The sequence below is a fragment of the Furipterus horrens genome, unplaced genomic scaffold (genome assembly GCF_987537825.1).
Source record: "Furipterus horrens unplaced genomic scaffold, mFurHor1.1.pri manual_scaffold_8, whole genome shotgun sequence".
Taxonomy (NCBI): Eukaryota; Metazoa; Chordata; class Mammalia; order Chiroptera; family Furipteridae; genus Furipterus; species Furipterus horrens.
Genome location: NW_028327178.1, coordinates 102461370 through 102487460, shown reverse-complemented (window position 1 = coordinate 102487460; position 26091 = coordinate 102461370). Strand labels below are relative to the sequence as shown.

The 26091-nt window shown below is 41.9% G+C and overlaps 1 protein-coding gene across 1 annotated transcript in view; it reads right to left on the bottom strand.

Moving 5' to 3' along the window:
- Positions 1–26091, bottom strand: part of ARFGEF2 (ARF guanine nucleotide exchange factor 2) — an 86912-nt gene that overhangs the window by 5943 nt on the left and 54878 nt on the right. The window contains exons 24-35 of the mRNA XM_090286534.1: positions 24913–24953; positions 24641–24810; positions 20796–20947; positions 16841–17013; positions 14528–14688; positions 12783–12913; positions 12508–12637; positions 9246–9381; positions 7855–7993; positions 7693–7747; positions 5710–5824; positions 2180–2310 (exon numbers count right to left, since the gene is read on the bottom strand). Of these exons, the coding sequence (XP_090142660.1) occupies positions 2180–2310; positions 5710–5824; positions 7693–7747; positions 7855–7993; positions 9246–9381; positions 12508–12637; positions 12783–12913; positions 14528–14688; positions 16841–17013; positions 20796–20947; positions 24641–24810; positions 24913–24953 (1534 nt within the window). The remainder of the gene's footprint in view (positions 1–2179; positions 2311–5709; positions 5825–7692; positions 7748–7854; positions 7994–9245; positions 9382–12507; positions 12638–12782; positions 12914–14527; positions 14689–16840; positions 17014–20795; positions 20948–24640; positions 24811–24912; positions 24954–26091) is intronic.

Here is a 26091-nt window from a genome sequence, read left to right as displayed (position 1 = left end):
GAAAAAAGAGGAGTGTTTGAGAGCTTGCTTCCTGGTAATGTCATCAGTTTGGCTCAAATAAACTCTTACAAATATTTGTTTAAAAAAGCATCACAAAGTTGGAAGACTCATATTTCCCAATTTAAAAACTTAATAAAAAGCTGCAGTAATCAAGACAGTGTGGTAACTGGCATAAAGATAGATATACAGACCTATGAAACAGAACCAAGAGTACAGGAAGTGAAAGTAGTCTTTTATAACAAATGGTGCTGGGAGAACTGGGTATGCACGTGCAAAAGAATAAAGGTAAGCCCCTTAACTCCCATTATATAGACAAACTAACTAATAAGTGTGCCAAAGACCTAAATATAAGACTTAAAATGCTGTATCTCTTAAGAGAAAACATAGACCTAGATATTTGTGACCTTGAATTAGGCAATGCTTTATAAGATCTAACACTGAAAGTACAAGTGCCTAAAAAAAAAAATATAAGTTGGACTTTTTAATTAACTAAAATTAAAAACTTTTGTGCTTCAAAGGACACCATCAAGAAACTGAAAGGACAATGCACAGAATGGGAGAAAACAGTTGTAATCATATATGTCTGATAAGGGCCCAGTATCCAGAATATATAAAAATTATTACAATTCAGCAATAAAGATAAATAACCCTATTTACAAGTGGGCAAAGGATTTGAACGAACTGTTCTCCAAAGATATAGAAATGGCCAAGAAGCACAGAAGATGCTCGATTTTATCAGTCATTAGGGAAACAAAAACCACAACACCACTTCACACACCCACTGGCATGACCGGAATAATTTCTTTAAAGGACAGTAACCACCATTAGTGTGGACGTGAAGAAATGGAAACCTTCATACACTGCTGATGGGAATGTAAAATAGTGTAGCTGCTTTGGAAACAGTCTGTCAATTCCTCAAAATGGTAAACTATTCCACTCCGAGATATATATTCAGGAGAATTAAAAACATATGTCCACATGAAAAGTTATATGCAAATGTTCATAGCAGAATTATCCATAATAGTCAGACAATGCAAACAACCCAAATGTCCATCCACTGATGAATGGATAAACATAAAATGTACTATAGCCACACAAAGGGATATTATTCAGTCAAATATAAAAATAATGAAGTACTGAAACAGACTGTAACATGGAAAAAACTGGAAAATATTATGCTGAGTCAAAGTAGCCAGACATCAAAGCTCACATATTACATGATTCTATTAATATGAAATATTAATATTGTACATAGAGACAGAAAGTAGATTTGATTCGTTGTTGCTAAGGGCTGGAGCCAGGAGGGATCGGAAAGTGACTGCTAATGGTTAGGGCGTCCCCCTTTGCAGTGACAAAAAATATTCTGGAATTAGTGGTGATGTTTGCATAACTTTGTGAATATACTAAAACCACCGAATTGTACCCTTAAAAAAAAAATTGTTTTTTAAGCCTGTGGGTTGGATCTAGCCCACAGATGTGTTTTGTTCATCAGTAATTACAGCACTTAAAAATGTGACTTTATCTTGACTTTGGTTCCTCTTGAAAAACTGGAAGACTGTTATGACTTGACAACGCCCCTAACGCTGGGCGGGGCTTCAGCTCGACAGGTCAGATGCTCTCTGTCACAGTCCCTTCCAGCCTGCAGCACGCACTCACAGGATCTGCTAGCCTTTGAGGCACTTAAATTTGTACCCCATGGCATAAGGTTACTGTCCATATTTTGTACACTTAATTCTCTATTTCTAAGAATACCGTGTATATAGATTATATATACAAAACAAAAACTGAACTTTCTCAAGGAAAAACTAGTATTGTTATCCACATGTATTTCCCCCTCAGTTATTTATGGTTAAATTATACACCAATCATGAGGAATAGTCCCCATGATTAATAACATTTAAAGTAGGGGGTGGCATCTGAACAGTGGTACGCTGGTAAATTGGCTCTCTGGGGAATACAAAATGAAAGCAGCCCTGATTTTTAGTGTGCTGATTTCTGTGGTGTGAATACTTCCATCACGGCCAATTTCAAGCCACCAACACGATGCTGAACACGGGCTTGGGAGGAGACGAGCATGCTGCGCTCTCGCAGGCCGGCCCCCGCTGGCTGCAGCGCACCACTGCATCTGTGCCACCTCCCCACAGACAAGGGTGCCCTGCCCGAGGCCTGCTCCTGTTACCTGGGCGGCAACCATGTGCTCTGCATCTTCCTTTTTGCTTGTTGCCGGGTAGAACACGATGTTGTCAATGGTCTGTATCAATTCCAGCTGGACCACACACTTGATGAGAAGGCTGGCAAACAGTTTCTGATCTATATTAGATGATAAAGATTAACCCTAATAATGATTCAGCCAGCATTGGGTAAATATTCCCTGGGCTCCCATGTGCCAGGCATGGTTCTTGATGCTGTGGCCTAACAAAGAATAAACTGGACAAAAATCCCTGCTCCCACCCTGGTTGGTGTGGCTCAGTGGACTGAGCACTGGCCTGCAAACCAAAGGGTCACTGGTTTGATTCCCAGTCAGGGCACATGCCTGGGTTGCAGGCCAGGTCCTCACTTGGGGGCACATAAGAGGCAACCACATGTTGATGTTTCTCTCCCTTTCTTTCTCCCGCCCTTCCCCTCTCTAAAAGTAAATAAATAAAATCTTTAAAAAAAAAATTCCCTGCTCCCATGGCAGAGACAATAAAACAAGATATTTATATGGAGATCATATTGAGGGTTATCAGCAGGGAGGTAAAAGGGGAGAATGGGGGAAAGGTACAGGGATCAAGAAGCATAACTGGTTGGTACAAAATAAAAAAGGGGGTGTTAAGAATAGTATAGGAAAAGGTGAAGCCAAAGAACGTATATACATGACCCACGGACATGAACTGGGGTGGGGGGATTGCTGGAGGGAAGGGGGGTACTGGGAGGAGGGGGCAAAGGAGAAAAAAAGAAAACTGGGACAGCTTTAACAGCATAATCAATAAAATATACTTAAAAAAAGAAATGCTATTTTAGTGTGTGACTGAGTATGTCAAATGATGAGGACGTGATGTGGGGGGTGGGTAAGACAAGGGGGGCATAGGGCAGGGGTGGCAGCAGGGGGGGGGCTGCAAGTTTAAACAGTCTGGTCAGCAAAGGTCTCTCTGAAAAGGTGCTATTTGAGCAAAGACCCGAAGAAGGAGGGGAGGCAGCTGTGAAGTCCAGTACCCTCCCGTCAGTCCCCTGGCGGGCCGGCCACTCTTGTACAGCAGCTCGGGACGTGCCCCAGACCCAGGCCACAGGTCCCTGCAGTGGCCCGCCTCTCCACACAGGTCTGAACCTCAGTCCTGCAGGGCACGGCTCATTGAAGTTCTTAGTTCTGGACCCCTTTCTGTCGGCCCTGGAGGCAGGGCTGCTTTCTGCATCTCCTACTTCTGTATCCTCTTCTGCCCCTTTTAGTGGTTCGCCATCTTTGACTCGTTAGCAATTTTTGATGTAGAATTTTCCCTGTTCAAATCATTGGTGTGGTTTCTGCCCCGCTGACTGGACTCTGACTAGTTTTACATCCATCTTTCTTGCCAACCCCTGGGCTCAGGGGCAGCCCACGTCAGGCACTTCATAGGTGTTGGCTGATCACACTACAGTGAAAGCACAGATTTCCTATTCAACTTGTTAGAGGATCAGAATGTGAAAAACATTAAATGAAGTGTTTAGTGAGGGCAAACAAGGAAGATGCGCCATCCTCAAGCTTTTGAAAGTGGCTATAAAATTATATAATGAGAATTCACTTTAATTAAAGAAGAATACAGTGGAGCTGCAATGTTGGAACTTACACCAATTTGGTTATGCCATCTTGGACCAAAAACAGAAACAAGGAAAGGAAACAACACAAGCGGCGCAGGAGATTCTGCGCGCCAGTCCACCGACTGAGATGCAGCCCGGAGGGAGGCTGGGATGGGAGACCAGGAGAAGCAGACGCTGCTCCTCGGAGGGGTGGCAGGGGTCTCGAGCCCCGGGCCCCTCTGAGTATCGGTGTTTCACAGCACTGAGAGCGGTTCTGCACTTGCTCCCTACACACCAGCCAGCCCTTTACCTGGAGCAGATGAGGCAACAGAGCTCATGCGCTCAGGGACACTGGAGAGACGCTGGTGTGCTGCAGGTGTTGGGGACAGTGCGTCAGTCTGCAGCATGGTGCCCTTTGAATGGATTTCAAGGGGGATTAGTTTTTATGCCCTCAGGAGATAATGCACACACATGCTTCCTCTAATGTGCTGTTCCCGAAGTTAGTGGCAGTGTTAACACCTGCAGCCTGTCATGTTGAGGAGTGAGGGTCTGTTATGAAGGAAAAACAATGGGGCACACAACTTAAAAAGAGCAGATTCATACCAGAACAGTTCTGGTTTCCGTCAGCCAAAGTGTGCCTGAGTCACTCTATTACGCACTGCCGGTCATGCCATCAGTTTAAGTCCACGCCACTCAAACGCAGAATGGGACCCCCTCAGAGGGCCAGTGTAAGGATTACAAGAGGTCACACACAATGAACACACTGTACAGCGCCTGGGGTATAGCAATGGGTGAACCTATTTTCCTTTTTATCCTCACCCAAGGTGTTTCTGTTTTCATTGCTTTTAGAGAGATAGGATGGGAGAGAGAGAAACACCGATTGGTTGCCTCCCGGGACCAGGATCTACGCATCCAGTCCCACGCCTGAACTGGGGATCATACATGCCCAGACCAAACCACAACCTAGGCATGTCCCTGACCGGGAATCAAACCTACAACCTTTCAGTTACAGGATGACACTCCAACCAACTTAGCCACACCAGCCAGGACTGTACAGTAAACCTACTTTTTTTTTTTTTTTTTACAGATAGTAAAAACACCATAAGCAACATTAAGACACAAGTTGATAAAAGTAATTTGAAACAAATATACAGGAACTGGATCTCTAACACATAAAGAGCTCCCCAAACCAATAAAAAAGAGCAACAATCAATACAAAATGAGCAAAGATTATGAACAGATAGTTCATAGAAAAGAAAACAGAGCTAGTTTTTAAATACATTAAAAATAATTAGATAGCTGCACATTAAAATGACTCCGAGTATACCAAATATCACCTAGATGTTCCCAAAGGTCATGCAAACAAGTTTAACATTAATGGGCAGCAATCTGAAATTACCTGTCAAAATGGCAAATGCACTTATCTGTTAACTCAGCAATCCTATTACTAGGAATTTATTGTACAAATTCACAAATGACAAGTGTTGGGTGACTTGCACAATATTGATTGTAACAGAAAAAAGGTGGGAGTAATATAAATGTCCAATAGTAGGGACCTGATTAAGCAAATAATAGCACATCTATAGCCTGGAATAATACACAATAGTATGAAAGGATGTGAAAGCTCTTTAGATACTGATTTTGAATGAGCTCTAAGATATATTAAATGAAAAAAGTAATGGATAATATTCAACAATTGCATAAAAAGGAGAATTCATATATATGTGTGTGTGCGTGTGTGTGTATATGAATATACATGTCTTGCATATAAACAAATGTCTCTGAAAAGGTACACAAGAAACTGGTGACATTGACTGCCAGCCAGGGAAGGAACTGGCAGACTGAGGCATGGTATAGAGGAAAGGCTTATCACATTTACTCTTCTGTGCCTTCTGAATATCTGAAGTACGTGTATTACCTATTTAAGATCAACAAAAACAATAAAAAAAGTGGCCTTACTTGCATACGGTCTACCTTTCCAGCTCTCATCAGTGGGGTTAGAGAGTTGGCTCTGGCCTCTCTCAGAGGCATTTTTATCTATGCTGCTTAAAGACTGGAGGTCCAGATCCACATCCTGAAAGTAAACCAGAGAGAAATACAACGTTCACTTCTCTTCATCTACAATTCAGTACCTGGGCAGAGCGGTGCCTGTTTTAACACCAGGGCCCAACTTGAATTTATTCATCTTGCTCAGCTTCAAGTACAACTGCACTGCATGCGTAATGTGGCACCTCTCAAAGAATGCATAGGAGAGATTACAAATTTCAATTATTCCCTCCATTAAAACTTCGCATTTTTGTAATCTAATTGAGACAGTACTTCTCAATATAAGATTTAACAATGAGCACAAGCAAATTTTAACAAGATCAAGTTAAAAAATAAACTAGTGTGATAGCTAGCTTTTTTAAAAAGTTGACAATGAAGGACAGAGTTCAATAGCTATGCATGGTGTCAAGGGGGTACTAGACTCATTGATTGGGGGGAACCACTTTGTAAGGTATAAAAATGTCTCACCACTATGCTATATACCTGAAACTAATATAATACTGAATATCACCTGTAACTGAAAAAATTAAAAAATAAAATTACAGAATGAAAAACAAAGACAAAACCACGAGAAAATGTTTATGTACTAACTTTATTGTCAAGTTGTTATATCCCAAATGCCTTTTGAAATCTAACACCCTTTTTGTTATTTGGGAATAGAAGTTAGTATTACAAACACCCATGTAAACCAAAGTATTTTAAAGTGAGACCTGAATTAGAACTTCATGTGGCTTCACACAAAAAATAACTACTATTTTACTGGTGGAGAGGCAAGCACTCTTTATTTAGAAGGATAATAAATAAGGATATTTACATCGAAGTGTTTTCCATAACAGGAAAGTACCAGAACCAACCTGTCCAACAAGGGAGAATTCAGTAAATAAACTATAATAATATGCAGCTTCTGAAAAAGCTGTTGACAGAGAATATAACTACAAATGTTTCATGGTTTTTAGTGAGTGACCTATTTTCTTAATATTGGGTTGGTCAAAAAGTTTGTTTTTTTCTTTAAGATGGCTCTAGTAGTGCTTAGTTGTCTTTAACTTCATTCGAAACAGTTTTGTTAGATTGTATTGTGACAGCTGTCATATCAGCGTATATTTTTTAAAAACCTACCAAAATTGGTGAATTTTGCCCTGGCTGGCGTGGCTGAGTGGACTGAGTGCTGGCCTCGGAACCAAAGGGTTGCTGGTTCGATTCCCTGTCAGGGCAAGTGCCTGGGTTGTAGGCCAGGTTCTCAGTTGGGGGCATGTGCGAGACAACCACACATTAATGTTTCTCCCTTCTTTTTCTCCCTCCTTTCCCCTTTCTTTAAAAATAAACAAATAAAATCTTTAAAAAATTGTTCAATTTTTGTGTAGCCATTTTAATATTAAAGAAGGAAGAAAATACAAAACATTTTCGGCATATTATGCTTTAGTATTTCGAGGAAGGTAAAAACGCAACTAAAATGCAAAACAAGATGTGTGCAGTGTATGGAGAAGGTGCTGTGACCGATCGGACAGGTCAAAGGTGGCTTGCGAAGTTTTGTGCTGGAGACTTCTCGCTGTGCCACCGACGGGAAGACCCGTTGAAGCTGATAGCGATCAAATTGAGACATTCATTGAGAACAATCAACGTTCTACCACGCGGGAGACAGCCAGCACACTAAAAATATCCAAATCAATAAAGCTATTGGTGAAAATAAAAAACGTGCCTTTTATTTTATGGAGAAAACCATACGAACTTTTTGGCCAACCCAATAGTTTTATGTACTTTCTGTATGTGTCAATAAACAGATATAGTTTTTCGATCTTAAACCTTTTTTACTCAGTTCCCATGAAGAAGGCATAAAGTCTTCGGACTGTTTAATTTTTTCTTACTATAAAATGAGATCAGAGAAAAGAGAATTCTTACCAAGTGTTTTTCTGACGACTCCTCCTCCATTCCTACAGGCCTCCATGTCAGCAAACTTGAGAAAATGCAAGAGAAGGAGAATGATGAGTGTGAAAGGCAACCCAGAGCTTTAAGACACCCACTGAACATAGAAACAAATAACAAAATCACATTAACACTTACACATGTGGGATGGTTGTTTTGAAGATATCCATCATACAACTGCATGTTTTATCCCAGACATCAGGACTGAATTTTTCTCCATTGGATATGACTAAGTTTTCTAAGCAATTTGTACCTGATCGAGCCAATTGCTCATTATCTGCAAGATAAAACAATGTCTACCATTAAACTTTAACTGCAGTTTTGATTCCAACCAGATCACTCAGTGATGCTTCATACTGTGATGCAGAGACTATGCCACTGGTGGTGTGTAGGCTAACTAATGAAGTATCGCTACAGAAAGCATTAACATTTTTATAGTTCAGGCAGGCTATAAAGAAGGGAAATTACTTATCAGAGCTTTACTGCTCGGGATTGGAAGAAGGTCCATATTTTGCTACCTAATTAACTGGCTTCTTGTATGAGAAATGGTAAATGAAGATGGAAAATATCTGAACAATGTTTCTAAAATTTAGTCACTCAAACTATTTTGCCAGTTTTTGCCATATTAGTATCAACTGTTTTATCACTTATTATTTTTAAACGGAGTCACTTTCTGAAAAACTTATCTAAAGTAAGCCTCATCCTAATAAGCCAAAACTATCTATGGCATCCAGGTCTAACGTGCTATGTGCGTATTTTTCCTAATACACACTAGATAAACACCTAAGTACTCAAACAAAAAACAGTCTGTTGATGAAGCTATTGATCTTGACTCCCATATCCCAAGGATATGTTTTACTGATTTTAGAGAGACGAATGGAGAGAGAGGGGGAGAGGGGGACAGAGGGAGAGAGAGAGACATCGATGTGAAAGAGAAACATCGATGGATTGCCTCTTGTGCATGCCCCAACCGGGGACTGAACCCACAACCTAGGCACGTGCCCTGACTAGGGACCAAACTTGCAACCTCTTGGTGTATGGAACAACGTTCCAACCAGTTTAGCCACCGGCCAGGGCCCACGGTACATCTTAAAAACATTTTACTATAGAAAATTTCAAACATATACAAAAGTTTGAAAAAATAGTATAATATATAAGAAGGTACATCTTTTAAAATATAAAAATAACTACATCCCACCTTAAAGAAATATTTTACAAACGGACTTGGTTGGGAGATTGTTTTATGTTCTAATTAAATTTTAAAAACATACATTTTCACCAATTATTTTTTCCTTTTTACTGAATTTATTGGGGTGACACTGGTTAACACAACTATAGAAGTTTCAGGTGCACAATTTCACAACACATCATCTGTACACTGTGCTGTGTGCTCACCACCCCAAGTAATTTTCACCAATTAAACAGTACACTGTGCTCCTTGGCATTCAGCCATGCTTTTACACATGGAGAAAATTCATCTCTCATGAAGGACTATGTCAAGATAAAAGACGCCTAGAGACATAGAGTACCTTGTTTCACACACCACTGCAACTGTGCAAATATATCGGAAAGAAGAACTTCATTCAAAGCTTCGTAGAACTGGGAAAATACATCGCAAATAGCATAAAGTGCGTGATTGCAAGTTGTTGTCATCCACTCAGATTTCTGGAAAAACAGTAAAAAGAACGTTTAAAAGCTCCTTTCTCCCATACATTATTGGCAAACTGTTCTGGAAAGCAATTTGGCAGTATGTATCAATAGTCTCATCAATGTTCATGTCCATGGATGCAGCAATACTACTTCCAGGAATGAATCCTAAAAAAAAAAAAAATCAAAGATTTGTGGGTGAAGGTTATGTTCACCACACTAGCATTTATATACCGTAAACACAGACACAAACTAATGTCTAGCAATGTGGCAATTAAATTGAATACAACCATAAGACAAGAGTATTAAATAGTCATTCAAAGTGTTACTTACAAAAAATTTCAATGTTTGGAAAAAATGAATACGAGGTTATGCTAAATACACCATATTTAGCAAAGGGGAGCAAAGGGGAAAAAATTGGAACTATCGTAACAATATAATCAATAAAATATACTTAAAAAAACCAAAACAAAAAAAAACAAAAAACAAAAAAACGAATGAACAGATATCCAAAGAAGATACAGAAATGGCCAACATCCACATGACAAGGTGCTCAACATCACTGATCCTTAAGGAAACGCAACTCAAAACCAAAACGAGGTGTCTCCTCACAGCTGTTAGAATGGCATTCATCCCAATGCCGAGAGAGAAATGGTGAGAGGATGTGGAGGAAAGGGAACGCTTGTGCACTGCTGGCGGGACTGTAAACTGGTGCAGCCACTATAAAAAATGGTACAGGGCTTCCTTAAAAAATTAAAAATAGAATTATTGTATGATCTAATAAACTCTACTTCCGGGAATATATCTGAAGGAAACAAAAACAGTATGCCGAGGAATGATCTACGCCCTCATGTTTGTAGCAAAAGTACCTAGAATAGCCACGACACAGAAACAACCTAAGTGTCCATCAACAGACAAACAGATAAAGAAAATGTGGTCTATACACACAATGGAATACTGTTCGGCTGTAAAAAAAAGAAATCTTGCCATTTGTGACAACGTGAATGGACCTTGGGGGCATTATGCTAAGAAATAAGTCAAAGATAAATACTGTATAATCTCCATTATATGGAACCTTAAAAAAAAAAATCCAAAAAACTGAACTCACAGAAAAAAGAGATCAATCAGATTTCTGGTTATGGGAGGTGGGGGTGGGGAGTGGAGGGATTCAATAAGGGGGCCCAGAGGTACAGACTTCCAGCTACGGGACAAACAGGTCCTGGGATATAATATACAACATGACTGCAGGCGACACTGCTGTATGGCAGACGTGAAAGCTGCTCGGAGAACAGATGCTCAAACTTCTCATTACAAGAAAAAACATGGTTTTCTTTTGTATCCATGAGATGATGGATGTTAACAAAATTGATTATGGTGATCATTTCAAAATATATGTAAGTGAAGTCATTATACTGTACACCTTAAACTTACAGAGTGCTGTGTATCAATTATATCTCAATAAAGCTAATACAATTACCAGAAGAAATATAGAGAGGTTGATATAATCATGAAAAAGGGAAGGATTGCTAAGCATGATTCCAAAGATGTGGAAGCCACAATGAAAAAAACGGACAGATCTGGTTACTTAAAAACTAAAATTTTCCAAAAGGGACTGAGATTCACAAAATTGGGCAAAATCATCTGAAATTTAAGTAAGGATGTGCTATGTTATTTTTATATTAAAAAAACTCATAAATCAGTGGGAAAAAGATAAATAACCCAACGGACAGACGAAGGACATGACAGCAATTCACAGACGGAGAAACACGAGTGAGCAACAACATGGAGGAAAATACGCTCCCCTACTAGTACCTTAACTTTTTTAATGTGATACTTCGGCCTGTCAAATTAATGATTAAATAAATTAAGCTAGGAAGAGCTGGCGTGGGTACGGGGAACCGGGAACTCCCATGCACGCACTATCAGCAGAAAGGTGAAGAGCTACAAGTGTCTTTAGAGATCAGCTTAGAAGTGTGTATCCAAAGCCTCAGTAATGTGCAAGCCCAAACCTGACAGTCAGGTCACTTCTAAATAAAAAAAGAAATAAGCAGAAGTACAGCTGCAAAAATGTTCAATTCAGTGCTGCCCGAAGAAAGAAAAATTGGAAACAATTTTCCATGGGCTGTGGAATGTCCACAGATAGGAATGTTTTACAGTCCTTAAAAATGCTGTAGAAAACAAGATACGGTTGTGGAAAATCATTCTTGTAGTAAGTTAAAAAGCAGTTTACAGTATGTGTGATGGGATTCCATCCTTTGTAAAAAAAAAAAAAAAAAGTGCATGGTACACACACACGATGTATCTGAAGGGGTTAAAATTGGTTACCTGTGGGTGTTTAAATTTTTTCTTTGTTGTTCTGTTTTCTGCTTTGTTTTATAATGAAGAAAAATTTTAATTACTTTAAAATAAGGTTAAAAAACTGTATCTATACAATGACTCCAATCCTATTTAATCCATGTAAAAGAGGGAGGGAAATTTGCCAAAACATTAACTCTTAATTTCTGAATGGTAAAACGGTGAATTTTTGTATATTCCTAATATTCCATATTAAGCACATGTTCCTTTTACACTAGGGGGAGGGAGGGATTGCTGAAGGTAAAAAAATTACCGTATCATTTTAAAATCCTGAGCAGGATTGCCCTCTCCCCACCCCGCTTCCCCTAGGGGAGAAATAACAAAAACATCTTGAAGCATCAAATATCCTTTAAAAAAAAAAAAAGACCTAATATTTGCTAACACCATCTGACTGCAACTTCATTGAAAAATTAAAAACCTTTTTAATATGTTTTTGAAGGGACCAGAGTCACTCCACTGTTCACTGACTGTTCAAAGTTGACATGAACCAACAGGCAAGCGGACCAGTCAGGTGCCCTGCTGACCAGGCACGTATGACGCCTGAGGACCAACGGGGCAGAGCCCAGTGATTAATCTCCTCTCACTGGTCCCCAGGCAGGGAAGGTTTCTTGTACTAGTTGGTAATGGTAGAAGAGCTCCAGGAAGGGTGTTTCCATTTTAAAACTACACGTTAAGTGGTCCAGTATTTAAGACTCCCGTGTGGTTGAGGACGCAACCCCCAGAGACAGACAAAGGCCAGAGAGGCTTGTCTCCCACCTCATGCAGGGCAGTGCCTTCGTCATCACCTACCTCCAACTGTTGCTCCGGGAGTTTCATGTTGTCAAAAATCCTGAACACGATTCTGAACAGGTCCTGCCACCAGTGCTTTTCAAAGGTGTGGCCATAGCTCTTCATGATCTCGAACATGACTGTGAGTCCTCTGGAGAAAGCCAGGCGCGGAAGAGGGAACGGGGAGAGGGAAGAGAGCAGCAGAGAAGGAGGGGCAGGGGGAGCATGGGGTCAGGTGAGCAGGAGACTGAGGGTCATTCAGTGACAGGAGGGGCACCGCCCTGGGACCCGGTTACCTTGTCCGCACATCTAGCTTGCATCTGTTGATGATGCAGGAGAGCTCAAACAGGATGGGGAACCAGCCTCGGACCCAGACTCTGTCACCAGGAGCCACATTCATGTCATCGCTCGTGTATTCTTGTAGCACCTACAATGAGAGTCACCTCTGATGCAGACCTTGCAAGCAAAAGGAAGGAGCTGAAAGGGAACTACACAGAGGAAGGCCCCACATGTCCTCCGCTAAAAACACCCATTCAGCAAGGGATGATTCAAGATCCTTGGTCTTTTTAGAATGTTACTACAGTACTTAAAATACCACTTAAAATTGCAGCAGCAGCAGCTACTATTCCCAAGTGCTTGCTATGGGCCAGGAACCGTGAAGGTGCTCTCTACATGGACTAACAATCCTCACAATGATCCCAAGCGCAGGCAGAAATAATGGTCCTGTTCTACAGACGAGTCGCCTGAGGCACTGAGAGGGTAAGTAAGCTGCCCACGGTCACGCGGCTAAGAGCTGGCAGCCTTTCCACAGTCTGAACGTAAAGCCCCATCTCTAGGATTCCGAGCCCTCTGCTCTGTAACCACTCTTGAGGCGGCGCTCTCTGCGGCGATGGAGTTCCTTTATGAACTCTGGTTACCTAACGTTAGGCAATTTCTCTCCGTGCTTCAGTTAACTGCCCCGCACAACGGGGATATAATTCCCCACCTCACAGGTCTGCTGAGGGGGTGAGATAAATCAGCACACAGACGATGCTTAGAACGGTGCTTGATACGTGGGAAGTGCTCCGCCAGCAGGGGCTCTCACTTTCATCACATCTCAATGAGCTGTTGTGGGGACCAAACATACCATCTCAGGGGTTTATAGCAACCAGATTCATGGAAGGACCGAGTGGTCCTCATGAATTGCATAAGACTCTGTACTGCTCCTGTTACACTTCATCCTCTCTGTAGCTTGCTGAGTAGTGGAGGGGTTACGCTAAACGGTAGTCTCTGACAATACCTGGGAAGGCTTTTCTTTCTATGTAACAATGGAATTGGCACAACTGACTGAAGCTAAAGTTGGAACTGGGATAGAGAAGATGGAGTGTATGTAGAAGAGCTGTTGAAAATGTAACCTTGGTTGTATTATTTGTGGAGGCTCAAACTTGTGAAGGTGAAATACCATAACTTTTCCATTTGTTCTGCATTTTGATTCTGAAAAGAAAGCTGGCTTTGCCCATTTCTTATTAAAAAAACTTGTAAAAAAAAAAAAAAAAAGAAGAGACCTGTGCAGGCCGCCACAGTTTAGTTGTGCTTGTTTCCACCCAGTTTCAGGCTTCGGAGACTGTCATTTAAACCAAGCAGGCCTCTTCAGACAGGTGACGCACAACAGAAAAACCCCAAACCTTTCCAGGAGAAAACAAAAGCTGCTTCTTCAGTGTGATTTCTCAGCCACGTCATAATGGCATAATGTCATTTCCGAAAAGGGAGGTTTGTTTTCTTTCAAATAGCGGGGGTGCCCAAGTTCAAAGCTAAAACACTATATCTACAAAACAATTAGTAGGATGCCACATAAAAGTTCAGTTGACTAAAATAACTTAATCCATATAAAACACAGAAGAGGAATAACCCCCATAATGGCAGCATTTTGCAATAAACACCTAGGTTCGGGCAAACACACAAGTCTAGGGGAGTCACTGGAATGTTCTTTGGTAGTAGCGTGGGTTTGGGCCCACGACTGCTCCCCCCCACGGCCAGGCGGGCGAGGAGAGGAAGAACGCACCCTGGGCCGCTCGGAGACGTATCTGGCACAGAAGCGGATGAGCCGGATGGCCTCCATGCTGGTGTCGGGGAAAGCGGCGTTGCAGGCAAACTCCGACAAGCACTTCACGGCATCCTGAAAGGAGTCGATGGCGGCAGGGAAATGGTGCTGGAAAATAGTTGCTGGGGAGACAAAGGAACATATTAAAAAAAACATAGTAAGACCAGGATTTAGAAATGGGATTAGACACACACATACACCCCAGAGAGGGTTTCATTTGTGAAAATCTAAGCAAAACATGTCAGTATTTCTGAAAGATAATGCTTCTTAGTAAATTACCCAGGAATAAGTGCACTGAGTACAGTTGGCTAAACTGGGTCCTGAGCTCAAGCAATGATGTAAGGACCCGAATAATCATGCATTCAACAAACGTTTGAGTGCCAACTATGTGCAAAGCATGGTTATGGGCCCTCACAATGCTCGTGCCCCAATGGGCAAGACAGACAACAATCCCCTAAGTCAGTACACATATAAGACAGTCTCAGGTGGGGTGAGTTCTGGCTCAGGGGCAGAAGGTAAGAGGGGCTGTCTAGGCTGGTGGTCAGGGAAGGCCTCTTGAGAGGTCCTGAGAAGTGAGGCCCTAAGGAAGCGAGAGAGGGCGAGCCAGGAGAAGACCAAGTTGCAGCCAGGGGCCAAGGTGTGCATTAACTTAAACTGCTTTAGAAAGGAGCGGGAGGAACTGCACAAGATACACACACTGATCTGTGTGTGAAGCGGGCCCGCAGTGCGCTGCCTGACAGACGCGGAGCCCCGAGCAAGGCTCTGTGATCCTGAGCACGTCCCTTCGTTCTCTGGCTATTTCCTTCCTAAGACCATACCTCGCACTGGATGGAATCTTGTGAAGATAAAGACGCTCAATGAGCTAAAAGTGAAAGGCAATTCAGAAACCTAAGGTTTTCAAAAAACCCTACAAATATCACCTAACAGAAACACATGAGTGGCAAGAAGTTTACAAAAAGTTAAAAAGACCTCAAAAAAGATGAAAGCTGACCCAATGCCTTACGATTTCCACAAAGACCAAGACCAGTAAACGTCCTATAACATGATCACAGGCAGGACCAGAAACTTCTGGTCAGTTCAGAGTGCAGGGTCACGGCATCAGCTCTGGGCTGGACTGCCTGGTGTGGCCTGCTTCACCACTTCTAGCGATGGGGCCTCAGGCAAGTTGTTCCACTTATTTTTGGCGCCTTGGGATCTTCTTCAGTAAAATGAGGGGAAACAATGGTATAGTCACTTCCTGATACTCACAGTAGTTAGTTTCTATAAAGTGGCTGTGAACACTGAATTAGGAAACACTGTCATCGCTTCTCGGGGAAATATAGGGTCAAGTTCCTGTGAGCCTCTCAGTATATCATTTTTATCAACCGATCAATACGTCACCTTGCTTTATGTGTGTTTCTGTTTAAAGACATCTTATTTAATGTATATTGTTAATTAGCAAGGAACTTAGAGCCAACAAAAGCACTATAACTCATGCCTGAGTGAAGTTGATCTAAAATGTGTATTTTCTCCACAAGACTCATCACTGTTTTCCTGTGCTCAGGTACACTGGACAGCACCTTAGCCCTATGCTTCGGAGCCATTTTATATATTTATTTATTTAAAAATTTTTTATTTATTGATATCTTTTTTTTTTTAAGAGAGAGAGAAACAGTGATCTGTTGTTCCACTCACTTATGCATTCTTTGGTTGATTCTTCCATGTGCCCTGACTGGGGAATGAACCTGCAACCTTGGCGTATTGGTACGATGCTCTAACCAACTGAGCTACATGGCCAGGGCTTCAGGGTCATTTTAAATAGCAAAGTCACCAACAATAAGACAAAAATGCAAAAAACATGGCAGTAAGTATACCATAAAAAAGACACTTGCTTATTTTCAGTAAAAGAGCTGAACCAAAAAGGCAGAGCGTTGCCCTGTTCAACCCCAGCTGGGAACATGCATCTTGAGTGACAACTATTTCGCAGTACTGTGCATGTCCACAAATGACCACAGAAGGGCCAGGAATATTGATTTTGGGGTTGTGTATAAATGTTAACAATAGGTGAATTCACAAACATGGAATCTGTGAATAATGAAGGTTGGCAGTATCTCCTTCATGGGATTGTTACCCACTTGTCTGAGCACATGTCAAGAACTCAGAACATCACCTGGCATGTTATTATATCACAGTATAGCTAAACCAAGGAAGCCAATTTTGAAAGTAAAATAGGAAATAAGTGGCCCATTATTCTAGACTTGCGGGTGGGATGTTAGAGGGAACAGAGCCACTTACTGACAATGTGGCCCGTGCTCTGAAAGGCCAGCTCCACGATGTTCCCATCATGATCTGAGGCTGCCTGGTGGAACACGGCAAAGATATTCTTCCAACCTGAGCGGATGTTGGCCGCCTGGGAGTTCACCATCTGGGCGATGCAGCGGATCACCATGTCCCGGATGGTGGGTGACCTGAGGAAGGAATGGGGCAGCCACGTCAGCTATATTTTGGACAGTGGGAACACACAGAATCACAGCTCATAACTTAGAAGTAGCACTTCAAAAAATTTTTTTTAAAGTACACAGTAAGCCACATTCACTTAAAAAAAGTAAGAGACAGTATTTGACCAAAGCTTGGTCGTGAATGTATCCTCTGGATTGATTTTTGACCACAAGGGGGAACAGTGGATGACAAAGAGTTTCTATGGAAAGTAAAGTCACAGGGTGACTGATCATAAATTTCTATCTGGGCAGGTCATAGTGGTTAGCCATGACCCAGGCAAGACTTGTCCATTGTCTCTGTGCATCTTTGAAATAAAAGGGCACATAATCTCGTTAACTCATGTAATCCAATCCTTGCCTTGCTTTTTCCCACTTACACGTAATGTTCCTTTCATTTCCTCCTTAATTTCACACACATACAAGAAGCTGCAAAACTATTATTCTCCAGAGCATTTGAGACTTACTCCTTGGCATATGTGGGCAGTTTGCCTCAAATAAACTTCTTATACAAATTTTAAAAAATTAGAGACAATAAAAAATATAAGATAATCCCTGTGGCAGACAGTGGCCTATTCAGCAGACATCCTCCCACCTCTTTGATAACCGGACGCTGATCTCATCCAGGCAGCAACCTGCTCAACCTGGAGAAACAGACCATAAACGGTGTAAGACGACACAGCAATCTCGTCGTATGTGCCATGTCTTCAATTTACCAGCCTCCCTTACAGCCAGGGGACCTACACGATCTGCTCTGACTAATTCTCAAACCCAACTTCAGAGTCTGGAATTCAGGTGTCAGATGCAATATTTTAAATTTAATTATTACAAAACAAAAATGGAGATAGAAAAAACGGCCCATTTTCTGAAGCAACTTCAAGCTTCTATGCGGCGTTACCTGAGTATGTGTAAGAGACCAGCGCACATGCCCCACAGCGGGCTCTATTAACCCACAAAGAGCAAGAAGCCAGGCTGCACAAGCCTGTGGCTGCTACAGCACTGGCCCTGGGAGTCGTCAAGAGTGGCTTTTGGACTGCAGACTTCACCTGGTGTGCAAACTTCATCTGGCTTAGGACAACATTTTTATGTTGGATGCATACTAACTGATAATAGAAAGGTCATTTAGAGAAGGCAAGGAGAAAGTCAAAACAGTTAAAAATTAGCTAAGAATCTACAAAGTAAGTATGCCACCTGCAGATAATGGAGGACTGATACATACCTAGATGACTTTGATAATACAACTAAATTCCTGGTTGTTTCCCAATGGGGGAAAAAACAACTTGCTGGCAATAACTAAAATTATTAAAATGGTTTTTGTCTGACTGTTAAAATATATGAGGACATTAGTAAACATTTTGGAAAGTGTGAAAAAATATAATGAAAGAAAAAATTTTCTTAATATGATGGCATTTTATATGGAGAAATATGTTATCACTATCTTTATTATACTTTTTGTCCAATTCTATAACCCGCCCTTTTCACTAAGCTATTAAGCATTTCCCACATTATAAACTCTGTGAATATTTTTAACAGATGCATAATACTGCATGCTGAGATTATACCAACAGTGACTTTAACACTTGTGTATGTTTAGGTGGTTTCTGTTTTTTTTCTTTAAACCCTCACACGAGGACATTTTTTCATTGCTTTTAGAGAGAGGAAGGGAGAGAGAGACATTGACGTGAGAGAAGCATCAGCTGGCTGTCTCCTGTATGCCCTTGGGCCGGGGATGAAACCTGCATCCTAGGCGTGTGCCCTGACTGGGAACCAAACCAGCGACATTTCGGTTACGGCCTGACCCTCCAACTGAGCCACACTGGCCAGCACTGGTTTCTGGTCTTTCTTTTTAAACTCTTGTGTGACTCACAACATTCTGTATTTCAAATTAACTCCTTAGGAGATAGTTATAGAATTACTGATTCAGGGGCACAAAAATATTAAGATTCATGAGGCATGTATGTTGCCGAAATGCTTTTGAAAATGTTATAGAAAGTCACAGTTCCACCAACAGTGTCTGAGAGTGGCTACCACTATGTGTTTCTAAACTTATTCTGTCCCTTTTCAAATGCTGGGTGGGCAGTAGTAGGACAGGCAGAGAAGGCCTGGGGTTAGGAGACGAGGGACTCTGAGGCCATCAGTGCCACCAGCCAGACATGCAGGCCAGAGCACAGCGCTTCGCCACAGGTGTCTTCTAAGGCACTCTCTACAGTGCGTCCCGGGGCAGGAGAGAGCTGTCGTGCAAATGCTAAAACGGGGTGATGCCAGACTTGAAGGGGCTTCATCTTGGTTCTCTTAAAATAAGCAATAAGGTGAAGAATCCAGACACCAAGAGAAAGAGAAATACATCAAGGAGACTTTCCTGCTGCCCGTTTTTTGCTCCCTCAAATGGCTCACATAGGCTTAAAGACTTCAGGCCTATGAGCTTCCATTTTCTTTTTTAAAACAATGACCCAAGCAGATCTGGAGTTTACTTTTGAGGGGCGGGGCAGACATAGAGGGTTATGCCCCAAAGTCATCCCTAGCACTTCTTCCTTTTATCCTTGTCCCCCGGCCACAAACCCAGCTCATTCATCAGCACACGCTTTACGCTTTCCTTTCAAAACAGACCGCAGAATCCAATCTCCCAGCACCTCCCCACCATCGCCTCGGTCCAAGCCTGGACAACTACAACGGCCACCTAACTCGTCCCACTGCTTCTCCCCTTCCACAGATAAAGGCAGGACCCTCTAAAATATGGCAGACCACTTTCTTCTCTGCTCCAAAGCCTCCCACGGTTTCTCTCTCCCACAGAGAGCAAGCCGAGGTGCTCACAAAGGCCCCAGTTCCCACACGCCCTGGGCGCCCCGCTGGCCCTGGCACCTCGTCGTCTAGGACTTCCGCTTGCCCACCCTGCCCCAGCCACCATGGCCTCCCTGCTGCTCCTTACCTACGCTGGGCACATCCCGCCACAGGGCTTTTGTCCTCTCTGTTCCCTCTGCTCATAACACTCTTCCCAGGACCACACCTGGCCTTTTACTTAAGGGTCAGCTGACTGCCCTGTATAAAGGAGCGTTTCTACCTCTATGCTTCTCCCCTTAATGTTCTTTAGAGCAATTCTCACCAACGATTTACTGAACATTTGTTTGTCTATCTCACTAGAATATAAACAGGGATTTATTTTTTAATCTCAGTATGGGAAACTTCGAACGTGTACATACGTAGGATGACAGAACAACGAATTCTGTATACCTATCATTCAGCCACAACGATGATCGAATCAGGGCCAAGTGCAAATAGGGCTTTTTGACTGTTTCCATTGCCGTGATACGCTCAGCACTTAGCGCAGTACCTAGCAGGCGGCATGCCTCAATAAATCCAGGCCAAGCAAATGAGCGGATGAACAGGGTGATTGCTTCAGGGGGCCAGTGACCCTGCCCTCCTCATCACCTCCCTGGCACAACTGCCAGGCCACATACTCCCTGACCTGGCTGAAGGCTGCTTCGTCAGTGACTCTTCCCTGGCCCTCCCTCAGCATCTCAGTAAGGACGTGGGACATATTTCTACTATGTGTAGTGGTGTAATGTGTCCTGTGGAAAAGGTTACACAGAGATCTTAGTGTGATTTACTTAGAGACAATAGATGCGAATCAGAGCCCGTTCATTTCATTTGCTTCCACCAACCAAGAAGGAAAAACTATGTGGTTAGTAACTGTAGGGGGTCTTTGTAGGGGTCCAATGGGGAACTTGAGCAAACGTCTTTCAGGACAATGCGCATACCTGTTTTTCTTCATGATATGCTCGAAAGGCCTCAGAAAATCTTTCTGGAAACGGAAGTTGGCTAATTCTCCCTTCTCAAGAAACTTCATGGAGAGTTGCCTTAATGAGTCAACAGCAAAGATAGCCACGTCTTCATTAGGGTTACAGCCAACCTGAGCAGGAACAGGAAGTGATGTGAAATAGGCACAGTGCAATAACTATGGATGTGGGGTTCTGAACCTCAAAAACAGACACCCTGCCTTTAAAACAAATGCTTTGGGAGAACACACTTAAGGAGGAAAAAAAGGTATTCATGGCTACGACCTGTACAACTCTGTTTTAAGGTTAACGATGAAAGATCAGTATTGCACATTTAATTGTTTTCGAAATGTGCTATTTGTTAAAAATTGTGACAAAATTCACACAACACAAAATGTAGTGCGTTAGCCATTTGTAAGTGTGCAGTTCAGCAGTGTCAGACATTCATGCTGCCTAGCAATTTCCAGAACAATCTTCCCCATGCAAAACTGAAACTCCATCCTCATTAAACAATTCCCCGTGTGTTACTGAATTTTATCCAAATATACATGAGAGGTCAAAAGACTTTAAAGCTTCTGTAAAGCCCAGTTCTACTGCCCACAACTGTCACCTAAAGGAAATGACTACAAATGAATATCATCAGCCTTGAAAAGCCCCGCAGAAATACTGAGGCCTTTTGGTGTCCTTACAATTGTACTTGCCTGTGGTTTACCACCTTTTAGGGGCTGGAGTTATGGGTGTATATTTGGTGGCATTTCTCCCTCAAGAAGAAACCCCAAACGCAGAGCAAGGGAATGTCGACCACCAGAACCCCGGACAAGGGATTGGGACTGTTGTGCAGGAGCCTACTCCACGCAAGAAATTTCACTGCCTGGAAAATGTCTGAATTTTAACAAAAATCATTTTGTTGTGATATCATTTGTAATTAAAAAAAAATATCAATAGAAAAATGGCCACATATTGGTATGTTCATAAACATGGAATAGCATCTGGCAGTTAAAAAGAAAGAATAAATCCAGTCTTAAAAAAAAGAAGGAAATTCTGTCACATGCTACAACATGGATGAACCTTGAGGATATTATTCTGAGTGAAATAAGCCAGACACAAATGGACAAGTACTGTGTGATTCCACTTATAGAGGTTCCTAGAGTCACCAAATTCATACAGACATACAGCAGAAGGCCTAGGGAGAGGAAAAGAATGAGGAGTCATTGTTTAATGGGTAGAGTTTCAGTTTTGCAAGATGAAAAGAGCCTGGAGATCTGCTGCACAACAGCGTGAATTTACTTAACACTTCTGAACTCTACCTTTATAAATGGTTAAAATGGAAAGTTTTGTTATGCATGTTTTACCACAATTAAAAAAAAGAATAAAGTCATATACACTAGCATAGTTAAGCATTTAAGAGTCCTTGCTAAGAAGCAAGTTCCAAAATATGTATAATACTATTTGTTTTTTAAAAAGGCAAAACAAACCAAGACAACATTATCTATATTTCTATGAATATCTACATATGCATGTATATAGAAAAATGCCTAGAAAGATATATACCAAACTGATAAGAACAATTAGCTTTGGGGAGGGTCCTGCTGGGGGTGGTGATGGTCAAAGATTATTTTAGCTGTGATTTTTTTTAAGGTGTTGAAGTAATGTTCATGTAAATAGAGACTAATAAAAAGAATATTCCCCTCCTAAAAACTGAGAAGGATTCAGGAATTCCTGTTTCAGGAACACATGCCAGGCTCACTGTGCAGCTCTGCACACCCCTAGTTTAGAAAGAAAGAAACATGTGACTGCTCAATGACTCTGCTAGAATCCCGGGAGCTAAGTGACAGCTGTACTTAGCCATCATTTCTTCAAACCTCCGAGAGTCCCATGGTCTCCAGTTCCCGAGGGGAAGCAGACATCTTTCTGAGGTGGTGGAAAGAACCAAGAGCTCCAGAGTGAGCAAGTCAATTTTCCAAACTCTGCGCTTAACGGCCCTGATGAGATGGAACAGTCATCTGAATGAAGTTGACAACCATGAAATGTCTAATCACTATCTGCCAGCCTCTGCCCCAGGCTTGTCCAGAAGTGACCCACAGACAACCGAGCACTGGCATGTAAAGAGTCTTGACAACAGAATTGCAGGTGGGAAAAGTAGCTTGAACAAACTGATGTGTCCCCCCGCCAAAGGAGCCCCACGGAACATGAAATCTAGATTTCGAAGAGTTGGGAAATGTTTCCCAAAACATTTTTGGACAATCATTTCTGAAAGAAAAAAAGAATCCCGCAGCCGTTAGCCAAAACACCTGTGGAGCACATGCGCAATGTTCACTCTAGCGGAGCGGCCACAGGCTTGGACAGGAACACAGCGCGAGGTACACTAATGGAAATGGTTCACGTTTTCTTCCTCAAGCACGTTCACGTCATTATGTCACCTAGTCCAGTAAGAATTTATTTCCCCAGAACAGTGGGAAAGATGGCTGCTCAGTGAGCTCAGTGAGGTGACAAGTGCTAGCGTTCACTCAGCCAACAGTTGCTCTGGGTCATCTGCAGGCTCCTGCGGCTGCCTCCTCACTGAGGGTTCAGATGAAAGGTCACCTCCAGAGAGGCTGACCCACTGTGTCACCTGACCCTGTAACATCAGTTACTTTATCATAAAATGTAGGGGAGCTCCAAGGGGGCAGGGAACCCGCCTGTCCACTGCCTAATACAAGGCCCTCAGGTAGTTTGTTAAACAGGTGGTGTGAGGTATTAATACCTTACTTGGAGCTACTAATAAGGACCCAAAGTGAACAAAAACTTTGATTAGCTGCTACACCAAGTTAGAAGCAGGATGACCCTAGACAATGTCTCATGCCAGCGGGGCCCTGGAGCAGGCTAGAAGCTGCCGTGAGAGCCAGCAGTGCCCGGCTCGTCCTTAATCTGCACTTAGTGGCACAACACTGCTTGCCTGAAATCGGCCCTGGGGGGAATTTACATCACGGAAACCAGCAGGCGCTACAGATCATTCATTAGCACTCTACTGCTTGGTCCACATCCAAATGGAAGATGACTTCTTTTTATGATTTTCTTCTGTTCAATAGAGAGAGAGTGATCTCTTTTGGATAAATTGTTTTTTACTAACACTATTTTTTAGCACCTGTATTACTACTCTATCTCCAGGCCTGAGAAAAATTTTTTGAAATCATGACATGTGTTTGGTAGGGAACAGTATTATTAAGCTGTTACTTTTTCCTTATGAAGCAAATGACATCACAGATACACACCTACACAGGTGTAAAACACATATAATCTTCTGATTTGGTCAAAATATGTGTGCATGTGTCTACATGTATATAATGAAACCCCTGGTGGAGAGGAAGTCTCGTCAGGTTTCCTCTCAGTAGTCGCCAGTTTCAGAACACAGAAGTCTCTTATTTCTGATTTAAAAACAAGTGTTAGTTTCCTCTACAAAGGTTTCCAAATAGTGGTGGCAATGGAAGTCAGAATGTAAGAAATAATGACATTGAATAGTGAAATTATACGGAACATAATCTTTTCAGAAAGCACTTTAGGATTTCACAATGCTTTTCAACACCAATATGTTTGTCGAATGACTATAAACATTTGTGGCATTAGCTTACATCCTGGATACGGGATATTAAAAGTTTTTTCAATACGTACACTATATTCGTAATTCTTTCTCCATTTATCAATATGTAAGTATGCTACTACTCTTACCAAGCTGACCTTGACTCCACAGGGAAAATGAATGATAGGCACCTACATTTTCACTTTTTAAAATTTCATTGCCTGCTTGTTTTTGGACATCAATGGAGCGGTTTTGGAATTTGAAGAGTTACCTTATTGAAGTGATCTCCGATTACATGCCATATCCGGGACCACTGCAGTCGGATCCGGTTCATGTTGTAGTATGATATCTCCACAATCTTCTGCAAGCTGAACATGCGGGGATGATGGGGGGAAGCCAGCTCGTCCATGGACACGGCACACAGCCAGCGGACAAAGTCAACTACAGGCCAGATGCAACAATACACGCGATGCCTCGTTAGTAATGGTCAGAGAGTCATATCATGGGGCTTCTGCAGTTGTCACAGGGGAGTCGAATACATACCTATTGCATTTCCATCCAGCCTAGTAGATCCAGTAAAAATCCTAGGAAGATAATTCCAGACATCATAATATAAAAATTAGATTTGGAAGCCTAAGTTTCAACTTCAAACACTGAGAAAAGGGAGAAAGGAAACATTTCAGGTCTGCTATCTCCACTTTAAGATAAATGATGGGGTACTGAAGGTACAGAACTGGTCAACAGCCTGACCTGAGAACAAAATGTCTACACTGAGACAAAGGGACACATGAAAAGGGGGAAGAGCAAACACGACAGCATGTGATCTCACGACAGGGGTAGAGGGAGAGTGAGCTGTGGGAGCACATGCTGCTCTTCCACAAGAGCGATAAAAATACTGCAGAAAAAATACCCACGTTCACATTTGCAGAACTTACCTTTGGAATTACCCAAGGCTTGTAAAAATGTTGATTCAAGAAAAGTGGCTGAAACTCAGTATGACTAGTGAACATTGTGGCATTTTTAACTTAACATAATTTGGTCATAATGTTAAAGTTGTATTTTTTTGGAAAAGGTCATGATGCAACCCAATGTCAAACTTCAAGTGAATGTGACGGCTACTAGCAGTTGTGGATCACGTGTGCCACTTTTACCTTTCTTAGTTTGAGAGATCTGAAACTGACAACACTTGCAACTGTCAAACACATTAGAAATCATTCACCTTGTAACTACATAGACAGAGCAGCGATTTTCAACCAACGTGCCGCAAGAATTTTTAAAACGTAAAACCTGACTATTGGGTCAGTGGCACTGACCTTTTCCCCTTAGACTGTCAAATTAAAAAATGACAACAGTCAACACAATAGCTCTCTGGTGTGAGTGAATCAAAATTATATCTATTTTTTTGTCAGGTCAGCAAAAAATACATATTTTGGTGTGCTGCAGAATTTCAGTAATTAGTTTATGTTGCCATGAGATGAAAAGGGTTGCAAATTGCCCTGACTGGCATGGCTCAGTGGATTGAGTGTCATCCTGTAAACTGCAAGGTCACTGATTTGATTCCCAGTCAGGGTACATGCCTAGGCTGAGGGCATGTGAGAGACAACCGATCGATGTTTCTCTCGCACATTGTTTCTCTCCCTTTCTCTTTCCCTTCGCTGGTCTCTAAAAATAAATAAAATCTTTTTTTTTTTTTTAAAGAACGAACGAACAAGGCTGAAAATT